General features: G+C 35.0%; 2 protein-coding genes and 1 long non-coding RNA gene across 9 annotated transcripts in view; 2 read left to right on the top strand and 1 right to left on the bottom strand.

Moving 5' to 3' along the window:
* The window catches only part of mtx1b (metaxin 1b), a 41762-nt gene extending 24732 nt beyond the window's left edge, over positions 1 to 17030 (top strand). For 2 of the 5 annotated variants that reach the window (XM_073930489.1, XM_021467980.3), the window contains exons 4-9: positions 2902 to 2994; positions 7997 to 8179; positions 12274 to 12350; positions 12451 to 12608; positions 14350 to 14569; positions 16033 to 17030. In XM_073930489.1, the coding sequence (XP_073786590.1) occupies positions 8099 to 8179; positions 12274 to 12350; positions 12451 to 12608; positions 14350 to 14561 (528 nt within the window). In that variant the 5' untranslated portion in view covers positions 2902 to 2994; positions 7997 to 8098 and the 3' untranslated portion in view covers positions 14562 to 14569; positions 16033 to 17030. 5 annotated transcript variants of the gene reach the window in all.
* Positions 16206 to 19138, bottom strand: LOC141379096 (uncharacterized). The gene is made up of 2 exons (XR_012395078.1): positions 17494 to 19138; positions 16206 to 17057 (listed from the first exon to the last, which is right to left on the bottom strand). It is a non-coding gene; the product is annotated as an uncharacterized lncRNA (long non-coding RNA).
* The window catches only part of thbs3b (thrombospondin 3b), a 29250-nt gene continuing 26613 nt past the window's right edge, over positions 18349 to 20985 (top strand). The window contains exons 1-2 of one of the 3 annotated variants that reach the window (XM_073931042.1): positions 18349 to 18424; positions 20018 to 20125. In XM_073931042.1, the coding sequence (XP_073787143.1) occupies positions 20047 to 20125 (79 nt within the window). In that variant the 5' untranslated portion in view covers positions 18349 to 18424; positions 20018 to 20046. Of the gene's footprint in view, positions 18425 to 19796; positions 20126 to 20985 lie in introns of those variants that run through there. The other 2 variants (XM_005170062.5, NM_001045214.1) reach the window with 2 other exon arrangements.

The raw sequence follows: 20985 nt of genomic DNA, 5'->3' as shown, positions 1-20985 counted from the left end.
TAAGAATGGGTACTGATTCTGAGAATTGCTATAATTGCTACACATCAATAAATTACATTTTGAAAATACATTAAAAGCAAATACATTTATTAAACGTTGAAAATATAGTTTATAATTTTAATTTCTACCAAATAAATAAAGTCTTTAAAAGTCTCAAGATATTAAAATAAATCATTTTAGATGTTAGTTTCTGTCTGTTAGTTTTATGGATATCTATTTGCTAGTGTGCTCAAAAACAGTAAAAAAAAAAGTGCGCTTAGAAAACATAAAACTGATATAAACATCCAAAGCTTGCAGTTTGTCACTTATGCCTAAATCTATTAACATTTTTTATTTATGTCACCTCATACTTCAGTTTCTCATTAAATCTTGACCAATTGAAGGCTCTCTAGTGTCTGACATGTCACGTCTCTTCAAGATTCCTCTCATTTGCTTTTTCATTTCATCCGCTTGACCTCAACCACTCTCACTGGCAGAGCTGTGATAAAACAAAATTTTTATCACAACGAAGTTATTGGCTGTTTTTTAAAAGGGGAGGAGCTACTGTTCCTTAATTTTTCATTTGACATTGTCAAACGTCAAATAAAAATACTCATTTCAAAGCTCTTCACAGCACCCTTAAATAGACTTTTTTTCAAAGTACTAAAGCAAAAACAAAAATAGGAAATATTTCAGTAACACTTTCTATAAAGCCCATGCTCATAAAGAATTAAAACTCCTGTTTATAATTATTTATGACCTGATCGACTAATTAATACTATAATGATGTCAAATAAGTCAAAAGTGCATAGTGTATTTTGAACGTGCATTAAAATGTATCATTAAATAATCATTATTAGCACTATTATAAATGTAGCTATATCTGTCATTTATAATACAGTATAGATCTTGTGTCTTTATAGATGCAATTATTAATTTTAGTTCTGCTTGATCAATAAATAAATATAAACAGTTGTAATTGATTATGACCATGGCCAATACTAATATTTCATCACAATTCACACACAAATCTTAGTAAAATTATTACTATTTAAAAATCCACTTTTTAAAGGGTCACGAAACACCAAAACACATTTTTTGAGCTGTTAACAGTCATATATGTGTCCCACACTGCTAAAAACACTATAAGGACACCTATATTTCACTAAAAAGTGTAAATTGGTTGTTTTTGCGTTATTTCAAGCAAATTCGTACTTCCGGTTTGAAACGATTTTTTGAAGCTGCGTCACGGCCATGACATAATAGCGTTGTATTCCAGCGTGCAGACTGGGCGTCTGTGCCAGAGTGTGTCTTATTACGTCTTACAGTGTGATGCATTAATGCATGAGTAAAGCTTGGTTCAAACCAATCAGCGCGCTCTATTGTGCAACTTCATTAATATTCATTACTGTCAGAGTGTAGACGGCAGAGACGCCACGTTGTGTTGGCAAAACAAGCGTGAAGTGTTGCTTTTATAGTTTGCTGCCGTTAAGTTTTGTTTTCATTTTCTCTCTGTGAGAGCGCAGCTGGCGTCACGTGTGAATTAACAGTGTACGCGACGCACGACAACAATAACTTATGTGTCTAAAGAGGATTATTGTTTACCTGAGAGCTGTTTTTATCTGCAAACGCTGAGATCCGGATTCGCTTGTAGTCTCCTCTAAATAAAGACGCGGCTCTAGTTGCTGGTGATTGTCCTGTCTCTACAGATTTGGTAAGTGAGCGACCAGTGCTCTTTGTTTATTCAGTTCGTATTTTATTTGTATCAAACAAACTATTGCACCGAGTGTAAACAAGTTAGCACTAACAGTTACAATTAAACTATAACCTCATGTTGGATTTTGTGACCGGAATAACACACGCGACTTTCTGACACTACCTGCCGTGTGCATCTAAATTTCCGGGAAATGCTGAGTTTTTTTTTTTCTCTCATTCGCCGTGCGGTATCAAACATTGCATGAAAAATACACGCTTAGAGCAGTTCCTCGAATCAAATATCACGTTTGTCAGGAGGGACATGAATGAATTCCCTGAATGAAAGAGTCAAACTGCAGTTAAAGTCCACCATTTAATAATTTGGCAAATAATTCGACTACAGATGTCCATGTAAACACAGTCACATTGTCCGCTGTGGTTGTGTGTTTTGACTCTGAAATTCAGCGTGCCCAAATAGACACTCCCACACCAAGCCTCTTTTCTTCCTCCGACACTCCCCCCTAAACAGAGCTGGACACGCCCACTTTTCTGACTTTTTCCAAAGTAGAGGAGTGAAAACACCCTGCTGAAACGAGGGGGTTTCATGGCCCTTTAAAGAAATTATCCCTGAATATGAAACTTTAAGTAAAGCAGAAAGTCAAATTTTCCTCTGCTCCACAAATGTTTGCAGGTTATTTAAAAGAGAAGTACTTAACAGGCTTTGCCAGTTTTCACAATTAAAAAAAGACCCATATCATTTAAATAATTCTAGCCATTGTTGGTCATGTTAGCTGTCAGAATCACGGTTTCCCAATAACAGCTGCTGTGTCTTGTAAAGGCGGGGTGGGTATGGCATGAGCTTTTATAGCTTGTTAGTGGTGAGTTAAGAGCATGAACAACATGTCCAAGTCACTCTCATGAAAGAACTCTGGAAACTTTCCCATTTTATTGCTAAAACCCTTTCCTCATTGTATCCACTTAATCCTTGAGAGAGTTTTTTGGCATTGCAGTAGACAAACTTATCATGTCTAAACGCATTATGGCCCGTTACATTCACTGCCAACAGTCACATTAACAACTGCTGTTATACTGGAGCTGCTGCTGGGATTATTAGACACTGCTTTTCACTTTTACCATCAATTCAGAGTATAATTCAGTGCAAATCTGATAAGTGTTCTTGGCTGATACATTTTTTTTTTGATGGTTGATACATTTTGTCTATTTTAGAAGTACAACGCAGACTATGATTTATCAGCGAAGGAGGGTGCAGATACACTTGCCTTTGTCTCTCTACTGGAAGAAAAACTGCTACCTGCACTGGTGAGAAATGAGCTATAAAACACAATCATCTACTGTATATAAACATAATATAGCGTATATAACATATATAACACAATAAAGATAAACCTCAATGTTCACTTCTTTTGCATTACATTTTTTTTGGTTATTTGTTTATAAAAAGGATCGACAAACCAGAACAGTGTTGGAATATTTAAATATTTATTGGAATAATTTATTTTTGTAATAATTATAATAATTATATTTGTAATAATTATATATTGGATACAAATGAGTAATTTGATGAACTGAATTCTGGTATCCTATCTATAGGAATGCAAGAATTACTTTCAGGAGGTGCACACTAATTTACATTTCCTTACTTCAGCTTTTATACGCAGCTGATATTAACAGGTGGATTTTAGTGGAAGTTGTCACTTGTCAATTATTCTCCAGTCCTCCATTGGCCGCACCCATACATACATCCTCTTTTTCTAAGAATTCTCTGCACAACTTTAAAAGCATAAGACTTCTTAACTGCACATATTCAGTGTTCAGTTTTGATCCATCTCTGCTCACAGGAAGTTTAGCTGCAGAGCGCAAGTTAATTTCAGACATTCAGGTCTTTGCATTTCCATCAGCTCCTTCTACTTCTGTAAAAATGCTACATTAGTATGCAAGGCATGTCACACTCAGAGAAGAAGTTTGGTTTATAGATCACCTTTAGCAATACAAATACAATTATTTAAAGAAAAAAAAGAGACAAAAAAAGTTAATATATGCTGCATGCTTTAATTCATCCTAATAATAGAATATGACGCAAATCTTGGTTGTGAGAAAACAACAGTTAAGGAAACATCTTATTTTTATGAAGTCATTTTTTTCTTGCACCTTATTTGTTAAAGTGGTAGTTAGTACCCAAAAAAAAAAAAAAAGAGTCCTGTTAATTTATTCACCCACAGATCATCTAAGATATGGTGACCTTTTTTCTTCGGTAGATAAAAGCAGGAAAGCTGGTGATATGCAGCAAACTGCATCCCCTGACCTCCCGTCAAAGCGTGCCTCTTGCTTTCATCATCAAAAGAGATCGGACTACATTCACACACTCACTGAGAACTGTTTGACCTGGCTGTGAATTAAAACTAATAATATTGTAAATAATGTTCAGTTTCTTACACGGACTGATCAATTTGCTTCAGAAGACCTCAGTGTGTCTTCAGGAGCCATGGCTAATCATTTAAACTTGTTTGTATGTGTTTTTTTTATCCTAAAAAACCTTCACTGCCATAATATGAATCACCAAGGATCACAGATTCAGCTCAAAATCTTCTTTAATATTCTACCTACCTCTTAGATGACCTGTGGGGGAGTAAATGAACCGTAATTGACACTTTGGGGGCATTTTCTATCCCTTTAAAGCAAGCGGCTTTAGAAAATATAAAACATGCTTTGTCATAATCAGTAATAATTGCAAAGATTATTCATGTCACTTTTTTGACACAAAATATGATGGAATAAATACATTTTAATATGATATGAATAATATTATAGTAATAATATTAATATTATTATTATTATAATATATAATAATATAATATTATATTATAATTAGTTTATTATAATTCTTAAGGCCTTAGCTCACTAAATCGTGGATCTGAGAAAAATCACTTTAACCGCTTAAACTCTGTGGATCCATTACCTGGTCCGTGACATCATTGACTTTTGCTTTAAGATTTAAAGGGCTAGCATTGCACCAGACCCCCGTAAGTGATTTCGTTTGAAAGTGTAGAATCTAAATTTTATGCACATATGCATTAATTTGGTTTTTATTCTACTGTACAAAAGTTATTTACACTTAAATACACAGTATTTTGGATACCCGAGCTGGGTGTTTTACATTGGTTCGTTTTCATATTTTTCATATGACACATGTACAAGTTATAGCATATATGGTTCTTGCATTCTTTTTACTGAATTATTTTCACATATCAAACAGTTGCCGAATGAATCGCAGTGTTTCCATGGCGCAGAAATGAAAACAATACATTCATGATCAATAAGCAGCCCCAAATAGTACAGACAGCTGTTATCTCTTATCTTATGCTGTGTGCTTCTTGGCCATTCTCCTCTGTTTTTGAGGTGATGTGCATAAGTAATATACATAAGTGTCTGATGTGGTCCAAACGTAGTAAATTATGTTTGATTAAACAAAAGAATAGTGAAATATGAAAACAATCCTGAAAAGGTCCCTGTGGCTTGTATAGCACCTCTCATCAGTTGGAATACAATAACTTTTGCATAGATAATGGTAGAGACATTTTTCTTTTTTTCTTATGATTACAGACATGTGCAGGAACCACCAAAATTAATTACAGCACGCTAGACCACACAGTACCTAAAAGGTACACTTTCAAATTTGAGTTCATAAAAAAAAGGTGTTTTTTTAGGTGTTTATTATAACACAGACAACATATACAGTTATTTTAAACAATTTAAATTGTGTTTTATGAAAATTCAAAGGGTTTTCTTTAAAATGATACCAAATTTTTGCATTTACACCTCTGCATGTGGATTTGGGAAACTTTTAAATTTGGGTAGGCAAAATCCAGGCAAAAAAAACAAAATAGCAGCTGAGTTAAACTGGTTAAACAATTTGGCTGGAGAACAAAATAATTATAGTTAGGACACTAGAAATCTAGCAATTATAGAAAAATAACACCATTAGATCAAGATGCATATCCACATGATAAAGAAGGTTCTGAAAATTTCAAAAATATTAGTAGTTAATTTTCATAATTATAATATTTAGGTCACACTTTACAATAAGGTTCATTAGTTAATGTCAATTAATGCATTTAATAACATGAACAAACAATGAACAATACATTTACTACCGTATTAGTTCATGCTAGTTAACGTTAGTTAATGAAAATACAGTAGTTCATTGGTAGTTCATGTTAACTCATGGTGCATTAACTAATGTTAACAAGCATGGACTTGGATGTTAATAATGCATTAGTAAATGTTCAATTATGATTAATAAATGCTGTATATGTGTTGTTCATGATTAGTTCATGTTAGTAAATGCATTAACTAATGAACCTATAAGGGTTACCAATATTTATCATCACTATAAACAAATTATACATATATGTAATTATAATAGTGCTACGATTCAACTTCTTAACACTGATTATAAAACATCTAAGAGTATGTGTCTGTTGTATAAGTGTGATTTCTGATGAGTTTTTATTTTATTTATTTTTTGTTTTGTTAAATTTAACCTATTTAAATATGAATGTTATGATGAATCATGATTTGTATGCAGACTTAATGCACTGGTTTGTGTGTACGCATGCCTTGAGCGGCCTAGTGGCATGAGTTGTTTTTACAGTTTAAAAAAAATAATTGTATAATTATCCAAAGAGGCAAATAGTAACTTGTGAATAAAGCACATTTTCCATTCTATTTTCTAAAGAATTTAATCGCCTTCTGAAATGCAAGTATCAGTAATATTAATAGAAGTTGCTGCAGTGAGGGAAACCACTGTAGTTCTTTTTTCTTACACCATAAATGATTAAAAGTGGCAGACGACACAAGCAATAACAAATGCTATCATGTTATCATGCATTCAGATGTGTTATGTTTTGGAACACAGGCTTGTAATGATAAGAATGACTAAAATGAAAATAAAAAAAAATTGGCAAATCTTCAAAAGATTCCACACAAACCTACACTACCTGATCACATTACTGTTGCCTATCCAAGTTTTAGGAACAACAAATAATAACTTGACTTCTAGTTGATTATTTGGTTTCAGAAGTGACTTACATGAAAGGCAAAGGCCTCAGGATTATGCTTATTTTACCAAAATAAATCTTACACCAGACATGCTCAATAATGTTTATGTCTGGTGACTAGGCTGGCCAATCCTGAAGCACTTGACCTTTTTTTGCTTTCAGGAGGTTTGATGTGGAGGCTGAAGTATGAAAAGGAGCGCTATCCTGCTGAATAATTTGCCCTCTCCTGTGGTTTGTAATGTAATGAGTAGCACAAATGTCTTGTGACCTCAGGCTGTTGATGTTGCCATCCACTCTGTAGATCTCTCGCACGCCCCATACCGAATCTAACCCTAAACCATGATTTTTCCTTCACCAAACATGACTGATTTCTGTGAGAATCTTGGGTCCAATAGGTCTTCTGCAGGATTTGTGAAGATTTGGATGCAGCTCAACAGATGATTCATCAGAAAAATTTACTTTCTGCCACTTTTCCAAACGATCAACTTGAAGTCACGTTATTATTTGTTGCACTTACAACTGGGATAGACGACAAGACCTTTGCTAGTGTATAACATAATTACTATGGATCAACAGTTGTCCAGAGACATTTGCCTACAGCAACACACTTTTCTTAAAGTTTTCCTTTGGCGAGCTGTTTCAAACTCTTGATAAACTCCGAACCTTTATTAATTAATTTTAGCCTAATTTTGTCTAAAATTACACCACAGTACTTCATTTTTTTTTATTTAATTTAAAGAAATAGGTCATCTAAAAATGAAAATCTCTCATCATTTATTCACCATCATTTACTTTTTTCAAAACTTGAGATTCTCTGGTTGCTGCATTAAACACACAAGAAAATATTTTGAAGAATGCTGAAAATCTGTAACCATTGACTTCCTTAGTAGGAAAAGGAAATACTTTGGAAGTCAGTGGTTACATGTTTTTATATCTTCTTACAGAGAAAAGAGACTCTTTAAAACCATGTAAAGGTAAATGTTGACTAAATTAAAAATTTTGGGTGAACTATCCCTTTAAAATAGACTGGACCTGTACTGTCCACAAGTCTAGTATATTTTTTGTGCTTCACGATGATACCATTCAAATTCTTTTCACTGTTCCCCTGAGGACATCTATCATGTTTTACTGATGTGCTGCAGATCCTGTTTTCCACTTAAAACTGTAAAACTGAGACTTTAACAGTCTTAGTGGAACTCATCTGGAGTTCTGAGAAACTTTCTGATCTTTTTCTTTCCATGTAGGTCTACACGCTGTGGATAGACTCTAAAAACTATGTGGATGTTACACGGTGTTGGTATGCAGAAAACATCCCCTTCCCTCTCAACTTCCTGCTGCCCAACCGCATGCACAGCCAGCAGCTGGAGAAGCTGAGACTGGTGAGGGGAGACCCAGTGCTGGAGCCTGGAGAACAGCTGGAGAAAGAGGTGAGGTGAGGGGGGAAGAGAAAACAATGAAGAGTTCACTTTAGAGAAATGTGCTCTCCTTCAAAATTTAAAATGCCAAACATATTTATGAAGGAAATGTATGTAACATGAGAAAAAAACATTATGGCGTACACTATTGCGTATATGCTAATATGTAACACATTATAGTAGACAACAGGCAGATATAAATCACTTCTGTAAATCGCATGCTTTATGTGATTTAATAAAAAAAATAGCTGCCAAAATAGAAATAAAGTATCTCGATTTTTATAGAAATATTAAGCTGAAAAATTAAGTTTTAACCCTTGTGTGAGATGTTTTCATTCACTCTTGGTTGATTTTTGAGGCTTAATTTGGCCACAAATGTATTTATCTGTGTTTCAGCAGATGCAATGGTTTTTGTGACAAGTATTAGTTTGACACACATTTTGGAAAATGCCTTGGAATTGTTAAAAAAAACTTAACAGTACAGTCTGGGCAAATTGACTATTTTCTTATGTTAGTGGCTGTTTGTGCCCCATTGATATCCATTTTAAAACAAGATTGTTTGATTGTTAAGTCTTGACACTATGGTTCCTATCATACACTTGGTGCAATAAGGCGCACAATATGTTTGGCCTGATTTGTTGCTATTTTTTTTGTAGTGGCACAATCCTAATTTTCCCGCTTTGTGACACGTTGTTTAAATAGTAAATCCACTTGAGCCAAATCCATTTGCACCACTCATGGGTGTTCCAATCTAAAAAGGAGGGGTGTTAAGGCGCATTGTTGGTGCACTGTTATTTTTAAGAACTAAAATAGACTGTGCAATTGACCAGCTAAAAGCAGGTCTAAAATCCAGTGCAAAGCGCGTTACTTGTGCGCATTAAAAGCGTATACATTGTTTAATATCCGGCAGCTAGCTCTCTGCAACTCTCACATGGTCAAACACTGAAGCTTAAAGGACTGAAATGTTACAAAAATTATTACTTTCTACCTAAATATAAAAAACTACCTGCGTGCCTTCATCTAGGGGGGCTTTTTTCGTGTAATGCATGATAATTTGCTTTCATATAATGTTGTTGTTGTTGTTGTTGTTATTAGTAATATTTATTACATGCATGTTTATATATTTTTTTTTATAAAAACAAGTTTAGATTAGTCCACCTGTCGGGTTTTGGATACGTCTGCATCACCATATGGGGCATAAGAATAGTGCATGTGTTTGGATAAAACTCAGTTTTTTTGCCCAGACTTCATTATTATTATTCATTTATTCGTTTGCTGGAAATTAGATCTGAATTTAGAAATAGTTTTGAAACAAATCTTTGCCCTTAACAAACTAAATTAAATATATTGGCTAATGCATGGCTTCAGTTGAGTGCATACAACACCGTTGCCTTATTCAAGAAAGTAAAGTTAAGAGAAAGTAAGGAGGCCAAATGGAGGAGGCTCGTGCTTTATCCTCAGGCAGATGGTGTGTTAAACTGACTCTGGTTGGTTTACACATGTGGTTTGCACATTATGCTCAAAACACACCCAGAACTCATTAAGCACAACCCTGTTAGACCATGCGCCACAGTGCAAACCATATTTTTCCATCCTTAAAATAGCAGTAATAAAGTGAATTTGGACACGCCCTTGCTTCTGCTTCTGTGCCATGCACTTTAGACGTTGCACCTAGATTTTTAAAATAGAGCCCCAACTTATCATGCATTCTTCACTGTTTGGTGAAATCTGTAATTTCTACTCCTTATCATTAGTTACAGTGCAAAAAAAATTTGTTTCTGGTTTTTATATGGAATATTGTGTGTGTGTGTGTGTGTGTGTGTGTGTGTGTGTGTGTGTGTGTGTGTGTGTGTGTGTGTGTGTGTGTGTGTGTGTGTGTGTGTGTGTGTGTGTGTGGGTGTGTGTGTGTGTGTGTGTGTGTGTGTGTGTGTGTGTGTGTGTGTGGGTGTGGGTGTGGGTGTGTGTGTGTGTGTGTGTGTGTGTGTGTGTGTGGGTGTGGGTGTGTGTGTGTGGGTGTGGGTGTGTGTGGGTGTGTGGGTGTGGGTGTGGGTGGGTGGTTATAATGGAAGTAAATGGGCCAAAACAGCCACTAACATAATGAAAGGGTAGTAAATTTTAACAATACACAAGGATTAAATGATATTAAGAAGAAAAACTTATCAGCAGCCACTTGCCATGATTTCTGAAGAATCATGTGACAGAGAAGAATAAAGTATCGATGCTGAAAATTCTGCTTTGAGATCACAAGAATCCACTTATTTTTTTCACTGTGATAATCTTTCATCGTCACCCTTTTTTGTTTTATTGTTTATTGCATAATTATATCCTTGTTATATATACACTGTCAGGCCAAAACCAAAGTTATTGTGATACTGTAGAGTTTGTGATAAAGCAATAAACCCCCAGAGGCTGTGGTTTAAAGTCATTTTATAACAGCTAAGGTGTATTTTTGGCACAACGGGAGCAGTTGTTTCATCATATTAATGTTTGTAAAAATGTGTTATTTACCTTTTTTTCACACAAAGGGAATGTGAATATAAACGAATGACATGCTAGTTCATTTTGGCTATTGTAGCTATAGAGATTGATAATCCCCAGTCTGAAGATGTGAACAGCATGGAGTTGTATGACGTGTTTTTATCTTGAACTTAATTACAACGTGTACAAAACAAAAGTCAGTAATTATACTGGAATGGTTGGCGTATGTTTGTAGAGTATTTTACAACAACTCAGAACATAGCTCAACCAATCAGAATAAAGAACCAATGCATTTTCATTCATTCATTCATTTTCTTTTTGGCTTAGTCCCTTTATTAATCAGGGGTCTCCACAGTGGAATGAACCGCCAATTTATCCAGCATGTTTTACGATAACCTTCCAGCTGCAACCCATCACTGGGAATCACCTATACACTCTCATTCACACTATGGACAATTTAGCTTACCCAGTTCACCCATACCGCATGTCTTTGGACTTGTGGGGAAAACCAGAGCACCCAGAGGAAACTCACACCAACACAGGAAGAACATGCAAACTCCACACAGAATTGCCAACTCACCTAGCAAAGGCTCGAACCAATGGCATTCTTGCTGTGAGGCGACAGCGCTAGCCACTGCGCTGCCCAACTATGCATTTTATAATTGAATATTTTTTTCCTGTCTGTGAATAATGTTTCAGGCTGATGTTCAGGTCAGTTGCTGTCCAAGTTATCTGTGAAAATGAAACTGTCTTTCACTGTTTTAAGGCTGATTGGTCTTTTCATTGTCATCCTGGAATATGGCCATGAGATATGTGCTCTGACATATTTAAGAAATAAAAAAGCTACACACTGCATCAGTTATGGTTAGAATTACTGCCAACAATACAACAATCCAGAAACATATGAATTACTGCAATAAAAAACAGTTACCCACTCTGTATTTGCTTACATAACTCTAAACGTTTTTCATTTTTATTTTTGGCCAGGCAGTGCACTGGAGAACCATTTCCCTCTCTCTCTCTCTCTCTCTCTCCCTCTCTCTCTCTCTCTCTCCCTCTCTCTCTCTCTCTCTCTCTCTCTCTCTCTCTCTCCCTCTCTCTCTCTCTCTCTCTCTCTCTCCCTCTCTCTCCCTCTCTCCCTCTCCCTCTCTCTCTCTCTCTCTCTCTCTCTCTCTCACTCTCTCTCTCTATTAATATATCTATATACTATTAATATATATATATATATATATATATATATATATATATATATATATATATGTGTGTATATGTATATGTGTATATGTATGTATATATATATGTATATGTGCGTGTGCATGTATCTTTGTTTTTGACAGTCTCTTGGTGCTCTACATTTTCACCCCTGAATGGTTTTACTGGATCTCCATCATGTGTTTACACAACATAGAAAGAATTGGGTCAGATGACTCCTCACCCTAGCAACATGTCTTTGAGTTATCGCTGCTTTAGTGGGTTTAAAAGAAGGTTATGGCAAATAAAGTTTGATTAATTTTAAGCTTTGAGTGAAGACAGATATACATTTGCTTTTTTACAGTGACTGCCAGCAGTTTTGATAGATTGTTTTTGGAAAGTATAACCGAGTATGTGTTTCTGTTTCTGTTCTGCAGCTTTATCGTGATGCATTTGAATGTATGACTCTCCTGTCACAGAGACTGGGATCACAGAAATTCTTCTTTGGAGACTCGTGAGCAACACTAATTTTGTGTCATTGCACATGTACTTGATTGTTTTTGAGAGAAAGAAGTGTGCACATGATATATGTGTGTGTGTGTGTGTGCTTGCAGTCCCTCGTCTCTGGATGCCTATGTGTTTGCACACCTAGCTCCTCTGTTGAAGATCAAGCTGCCAAATGGAAAACTCCAGCAGCACCTGAACTCACTGAACAACTTGGAGCAGTTCTGCAGCAACATCTTACTGCTCTACTTCCCCTCTGATCAACGAGGTGGGTATTGTGTTAAAAGATTTTGCTACATTTTATTATTATTATTATTAGTAGTAGTAGTAGTAGTAGTAGTAGTAGTAGTAGTAGTAGTAGTAGTTAATAATATACATAGTTTGAGACATTATACATAGTATTATAAATGTAATGCAAACACAACCCCAAATCAGAAAAAGTTGGGACTGTATGGAAAACACAAATAAAAAATGAAAGAAGTGGTATATAAATTTACTTAATAAAAACATGTATTCCAATTTTGGTTCTTGATTTTTTTAAAAAGTTGGAACAGCAAGGCATTTGCCACTGTGTAATGTTTTCATTCCTTTCCAACACTTAAAAGACATTTTGGGACTGAAGACACCAAGTGATGATGTGTTTCGGGAGTTTTTTTAACCCATTATTCCTGCACAACTAAAGTCTTAAGGTGGACAATAGTACAGGGTCTTCGTTGTCGCCTTTTAGGATTTTAAAATACGCTATGCATTTTAATTGGAGACAGGTCAGGACTGCAGACAGGCCAGTTAAGTACCTGTATCCTCTTCCTCCGCAGCCAGGACCTTGTACTGTGTACAGAATGTGGTTTTGCATTGTCTTATTGAAATATACATACCTGGAAAAAAAGGAAGCATATTGTGCTCCAAAAGCTCTATGTACTTTTCAGCATTAATGGTGCCATCACAGATTACTTTTGCCAAAGCCACTGACGCAACTCCATACCATGACAGACTATGGCTTTTGAACTTGTTACTGGTAACAATCTACATGATCTTTTTTTTATGTGGTCGGGAGCACACATCGTCCATTTATCCCAAAAAATACCTGTAATACTGATTTCTATCACAGATGTCTACAAACCCAGAGAAGTTGACGGCACTTCTGGACACTGTTAACAAAGGGCTTCCTTTTGGTACAGTACACATTTAACTGCCATTTGTGGATGTAACTACGTATTGTGGTTCTTGACAAAGGTTTGCCAAAGTAGTCCTGAGCCCATGTGGCAATATCGCTTATAGATGATGATTCTTGATGCAGTGCCACCTGAGTGATGGGAGATCATGGTTGTTCAGCTTTCCTTTATGCACTGAAATTCTTTCTTACGCACTAAGAATCCTTGAATCTTTTAATTATGTTATGCACTGTTGAATGTTAAATGTCTTCTTTCTTTCTTTGAGGAACATTGTTTTTAAAAATTTTAATAATTTTCTGGTGTATTTGTTGGCAAACTAGCAATCCTTGGCCCATCTTTAAAATGACTAGACCTATGCTGCTTTTGTAAGTCATATTTACAATCACCTGTTAACATCACCTGTTTAAATCACATCATTATTTAGCCCTGAATTGCTCCTGTCCCAACTCTTTTTTTTTTTTTTAAATGTGTTGCAAATTGGAATGTGTTTATTTTGAAAAGCGAAAACATTACAAATCATTACACTAAATAATGTTTGTTGTATTGTCTGCAATGAAATACAAGTTAAAGAAAATTTAGAAATCACTACTTTTCTTTTTTATTAGCGTTTTTCATACTGTACCAACTTTTTCTGATTTGGGGTTGAATGAACTTTCTTCTGAATGGACTTTAAAATAATATCTGAGCCTCATTTTGCCCCTGCAGTATGGTGGTGTAAAAGCAATGAGTTTTTTTTTTCTTCTGTTAACTCATTAGTCCAAATTAAGGGATCTGAATTTAAATTCAGACATTACAACTATTAACCAATCCACTTAAATATTACAATCTCTTTTTCAGAGGCTCCAGCTCGCAAGATTCATGTTCAGTCTGACAGCAGTGACTTCGACAATGAGCCCCACATGCGTCGCAACCAGATTCTGTCTGTTCTGTTTGCTGTGGGGGCAATGCTGGGTTACGCTGTCCTCACCGGGATTATAACCATCAAACGAGAACGGCCACAGCTGAAGAATTCCAGCCATGAAGATGGGGATGAAGAAGATGAGGACTAAATAAAGAAGTAAACATGGCATTAGTGCCACATTCTTGCTCCTCGGCCATTCAGACTAGAGCTGCACTCCCAGTTACCTCAGTTCTTTTAAATCTCTTTTAAACCATCATGCTTCAGTGCGCTCTGCCTGAATCACTCACTTGAAGTAGCATCAAGCGAGCCACATATTGGTGCTTTTATTGGAATTATTGTTAATATTATTGTTACTTTACTATATACCGATCTGTAATTCGTCAGGTCTCGCACAAGAAGGAAGTTCGACTTGATTTTCAGGTCATTAAAATATCTCTTACTGTTTTCTCTTTTATCTCTTGGTCTGCATTTAAGCTGGTCTTTTTAGCAAGACCTACAATCTGACATCTACTGAGATCTAGACTTGCAAATTTCATTGACTGACATCCAAAGCAGCCAATCACAGTTTGTTTGTTTAGTGCCATATACCATATATTGCAACATCGTTGAACATAATTTATATATATATATTTATCTCCTGGGTTTTTCCAATAACTGTTTCTATAGGGTTTTATAAGGAGTTAAGTGTGTTCTAAAAAAATAAAACAGAAAAAAACTTCCTATCATAAACATGCATAATTTATCGAGCTTAACATCTATTTGATCATAGGCGCTAATTTTTTTACTATTGTAGACTTTGCTACTGTGATTGGCTTCATTTCGTGATGGACCATTAAAGAAAAAGACACATCTCGGAGACATCCTTTATAATTGGATGTCAGTTTTTCAACTTTATTTTTTTTTAAAAGCAAAAAGCAGTTTTATGGTAAGGGTGGGGTTCGGTAGCACACCTGTTTTTAAATTTCTACAGTTTCATTTGAATTTGTACAAATAAGCCACTTTTCTGACAATTTGTAAAATTGTTGGGTTTCCTGGGATCATGCTGGGTATACTCATGCCAAAGGTCATTTTAATTTTTTTTAATTAGAAGTAATTTCAAATTAGAATTAGAATTTATTTTATTTTCCTTGCAAAAAAATATTTATAAAAAAATAAATAAATTATATAAATGATTGCATAAAAATGAAAAAAAATTTAAAAGTATATAGCTTAAAGGGGCTAATTTTGACCCTAAAATGGTATTTAAAAATGAAAAACTGCTTTTATTCTTGCTGAAATAAAACTAATAAGATTTTCTCCAGAATAAAAATTATTATTAGACATACTGTGAAGATACTGTTAAACATCATTTGGGAAATATTAAAAAAAAATTTTATCAAAGGTGGGCTAATAATTCTGACTTCAACAGTATACACACACACACACACACACACACACATATACACATTTAGTTTCTTTATTAATCTGGGCTCATCACAGCTGAATGAACCCCCAACTTAGTCATCATATGTTTTACGCAGTGGATGCCCTTACAGCTACAACCCACTTATTTACACACATACTACAGACAATTTTAGCTTAACCAATTCACTTATTCTGCATGTCTTTGGACTTGTTAGGGAAAACGGAGAACCCAGAGAAAACCCACATGAACACGGGGAGAACATGCAAACTCCACACAGAAATGCCAACTGACCCAGCAGAGGCTCAAACCAGTGAACTTCTTGCTGTGAGGTGTTCGTGCTACCCACTGCGCCACTGTGACGCCCATACACATTTATCATTATTATTATTTATTTGTTTTTTTTTTTTTTCACTCATGATATTTGGTGAAATAGCCCTAAATTTCAATCACACAAAATGAATTTAATATGCTGACTAATTGTGATTTTTCGAATGTAAAAGAAAATCTCTGAAGAAAAACATTTTAATTTATCATTGAGAATGTTTTCAGACTTTTATAGAATAAAACAAATATTAACATTATACTCTAACACATAACTAATAAATCCAAAGAAGCTGAAACTTTTCAAGTGACTTCATGTCTTTCTCATAGCTGAATATAAATACATCATCATGGAAACAGACTGTTAACAGAAATCATAAAGGCCTGTCAACATTAACAGCTGCGCTGTAGCATTTCACCACTTTTCGACTTTATATTCAACTCTAAATATTGAAATAATTTGGTGCAGTGACCTGATATGCCTTCCTGCAGACTAAACAGACTGTCAAGCTATTATCATTTCCAAGATAACGTGCAGAGTAAATTTGTCTTCTTATCTTAAACCAACCATCTAGGAGCTCTTTGACCACTCAAGACCAAGAGATTTGTAAATCAAACCGTTTTTAGAGTTCTCCAGAGAATGAAAACTTTATTATTTCATGCTAAACATTGCAGTTAAACTGGAGTCTGTGGCCATTATACAACCCTTTACCTTCCCAATCTCTCAGTGGAAACTTGAGGCCCAGTGGAGTCATCCATTTAGTCGCTCATATGGGTTGAGCCTTCTCAAGATGTGCAACAGTGTAATTATGACAGAATTACACATTTACTGACTGAGCTGTTTGCAGGTTTATATATAATAATAATTATTAAAAAATCTATGTTAATGTACTTTCTCTTTTTGCTGTTTTTTCCCCCCTGTTTTAAAGGGTTAGTTCATACGAAACAGAAAATATGCTGTTTATTTAATCACCCTACCATTCAATTGTGACATTTTAATAAAAAAAAAGATCCTTTTTAAATAGAATGTTAAAGTAGATTTATAAATGAAACCGTGGTCTAGAGCACAATCAGTGGCACCCCCAGAAAATGTTCTTAGGGGTGGCCAAGTAAGACCACACCAAATCTTGGGGTGACACACAAAAAATAATTGTGTATATATTATGAATATTCAGTAATATAATAGTTTTGGTTTCTGGTAAATGAAATAATGAAGTTTTAATTAATTCCATTAAATACTCTTAAAATATTGTAATTTATTCCTTGAAATAATTCAGCAAGTACACAAGCAAACCAAATAAAAATCTATATTTTTACCTGAGCACAATGCTAATAAATGGATAGTAAATGACACTTTGAGGGTAAAAAATATACAAACAATACTAAATTAATATACATTTAGGGTTAATTAAGTGAAATGATCAACCTTGTTATGAACTACACTGTAATAAATACTGTAAACTATGTTAATGTACAGTCTTAAAGAGCCTCTATTATGGGTTTTTGAAAATGACCTTCCATACAGTGTGTAACACGGCTTTAAGTGAATGAAAACATCCGGCTGAGGTTTAAATCTGAAAGTGCACCATATTTAAAAATTGATTTTTTTTAATAGAAGATGATTTGCTGTTCATCCAGATCTTTTGGCTGTTCGTATTGACGTCGACATGAAACAATACCAAATATGAAGTGCTGGATCCGGTAAAGCATGAACGTGCCTTTCTCTTCAAACACTAGCTGAGTGTGTGTGGATGTGAGACTGATCATGGCTGAAGATGGGTGAATGTTTTGGTGATTAATGTAATAATCTATCCTGCAATGGGGATTCATTGGCCATTTGTTAAAGGAAGTGTCAGAAAAGACTATTAATGCATGGGACTTTGTCAGAGCTTGACAAGAACTTTATCAGTACACAGTTCATGGATCAGTTTCTTCTTCTATTTTAGAAGTGTAAGTGTGATTACAATGGTTGCCTCCTTGTTTTCTCTAGCTAGCAAAATATGCATTTATTTATGTTTTGTTACTTACAGCTTGTATTGTATATGGTTAACTTTTTATAGTCACATATTGCGTCTAAAACCATGTTGAAAACATGACGCATGATGATTTATTTACTGATTTAAATGCGTTTCTGAGTTTGCAATCCTCTGCTGTTTGTCGTTGCTATGGCCACCATCAGCTGTTCCTACACACGTGAATGCAGTCAACCAATCACAGCAGATTGTGTCATCGGAACAATCAGAGCAGATTAGCATCGCGCATATGGGAGTCGTTGGGATAATTAGGTAATAATAAATGCAGAATATAAGACTATTATAAGGTTTTTTTGCCCTTGTATGCTTTTCAGCCTGTTGTTGGAGACCCTCAAAACCAAAATATGGGGCTCATAATAGCGCTCTTTAAAGTACCTTTACAGTTATACAAATTTGGTTTTCAGTCAGACTAAATTTACATGCTTACTGTAAATACATAATTACAATTGTGCTGTATTTTAACATTACAATAGCAATTATTTTTGCACTTGTAAGTTCATAGTCTTACTAGCAACCAAAATTGTACAGTAAATTGTAATTTAAGTGGGCTATAAATGTGCAGATATGATCCCAGGATGAAATGGTTGTTTACACAGCTTCAGTGTATTTAACTTTTATTTATATTCTTCATAAATATCTTGATCTTCATATATATTTTGCTCTTCATATATATCCTGATCTTGGTAGACTTGTAATTATGCTGCCATTTAGCGTCAAGTTCAGAATTGAGTTGAAAATTGCTGCCATCCACTTCTCTTGGGTTTTGAGGCCTCTGTATGTAGTATGTAATGTGAGAGTGTTTCAAATGTCAGTACAAAGACTCAACATTACTACTACTGTGTCAGGGTCAACCAAGGTCAGCTCACAGTTTAGTTTGTCAGTGACAAAGTTTTCCATATAGGCTTCCTGTTATGAAACTGGTTGTAGCATTGTTGCAGAGACAATATAATAGAAATATGTGCCATGACTAGTGTGCTTAATTTGGAAATTTTATTATTTCGGTCAAAAGTATTTTTTACATAATAAGGAACCCTTTTACATCATAATAACTGTAATAAAATATATAGTTCTAGAGGCTGTGAAATAGGTCTCAAAAAAATAATTTAATGTAAGCTAGTGATAAGGAAATAATTTAGCTGTCTGTTTACAGGGAAATGGATAGCTAACCGGAGGACGTTCATCAGCCAATCAGAATCAAACATTCGGCATTACCATAATAATTTTGCCTATTAATTTTTTAAGGCTAAGTAATAGATTGATATTATAATTATAAATCAAATATTTATCATTTTATAACCGCCTAAACCGAAATTTATATTATTTATACGGCAACAATCCCGTTGTGGGTTCTTTGATTCCACATCTTGCATTAAAATATAGCCTGATTAATTTGCCTTTCTTAATACATTTCCTAAACCCAAGCTCAGATCTATATTTAGTTGTCGGAAACCAAAACTTTGACAGATATTTTCTTTTGCACGGTGAAATTCAATAGTCAGACAGGAGCTCAGCGCGGTAAACTGAAGACGCAGCGGGAGAGACCCGCAATAAATAGTTGTAGGTTGATTGACAAGCCTCGTTATCTCTCCCCCTGCCGTCGCCTGCAGCTCAACTTCTGTTTCTCATTTGGGAAAGAAAGTGTTGCGCTGCAGAGTCTCGGTGGACCCGCAGACTCTCACCCGCGCAGACTCTTTGAACCCCGGGCCGCTTAGGTCACAGAGACGCCGAGAAAGCGGTCAGAGGGTGAACGTAATGTTATGAAGATCGCCGATGCGTCGAGCTGTTCTTGTGTTTTACGACGGACAAAGAGGAACTTAACTGGATTACATTCGCTTTATTAAACAGTAGGCTTTTGTTGGACTTGGTTCAAGAGGATGGAGCTGAGGAAAATTGTGCCAAACCTGCTTGTTCTGTATGTTGCTGTCCACTTTTCTCAATCGTCCGAAATTAAAGGTGAGTTTTTATTTACATTTGAATGCACATCTTAAAATGTACTATAAAATACATTTAGTGTGGTAGTAGTTTAGTTTATTCTAATGGATTTATTCAGCTTTTTAAAAAATCTGACTAAAAATAACAAATGATGCTAAATAATATCAGTTCTCTCACATTCTTAACATAAAGGGGTAGTATCCCTGTTAAACTGCTCATTCCTACCTCTAAATTGTACTTTATTGTCTCATTTCATGCTCCCTCAGTGACCCAGTCTAACTGCTCAAAGTCTACATCCAAACAATGAGATATCAGGCAATTGAGTGAAAGCTGTACAAAGACTGGATGTCCAAAATGTACTTTTTATGGGTCATAAGTGACCCTATAAATTATTCCTTTGTGTTTGACTTGATAGTTTAATACAACATTTAAAGGTAATTTCTGCATGCACATCCTGCTTTGGATAAAAGCATCTGCTAAATAAATGCTGAGCAATTACCCAATGTAATTCTCCACATAATCCTGGCCTCTCATGCATTTGTTTATCATAGACATATAAAGATACAAAATTAGAAATCACAGTGCTGTGGCTGAAAGGGTCCAATTAGTATGGTGGGTGAGATAGTTTAAATGCACTGCAAGTTAAGCAAACACATGCAAATAGAAAAGCATAATAATTAAGAAAACATTTTTATCCGTTTGACAACACACCCACATCAAATCCCATAAAACTAAACACAAAATAATGCAGATCATAATAGAAGGACTAGGAAAGTTTATGAACCCAACTGTTTTCTTTTTCTTGCAGAGCATTTTTGTATTTTCGTGTGTTGTGAGTATTTGACTGAAGATAAACAACATTTGTTCCTTAGTAGTTTAAC

This window comes from Danio rerio, chromosome 19 (genome assembly GCF_049306965.1).
Source record: "Danio rerio strain Tuebingen ecotype United States chromosome 19, GRCz12tu, whole genome shotgun sequence".
Taxonomy (NCBI): Eukaryota; Metazoa; Chordata; class Actinopteri; order Cypriniformes; family Danionidae; genus Danio; species Danio rerio.
The sequence above is the reverse complement of the archived record's forward strand: the minus strand, read 5'-3'. Positions and strand labels throughout refer to the sequence as shown.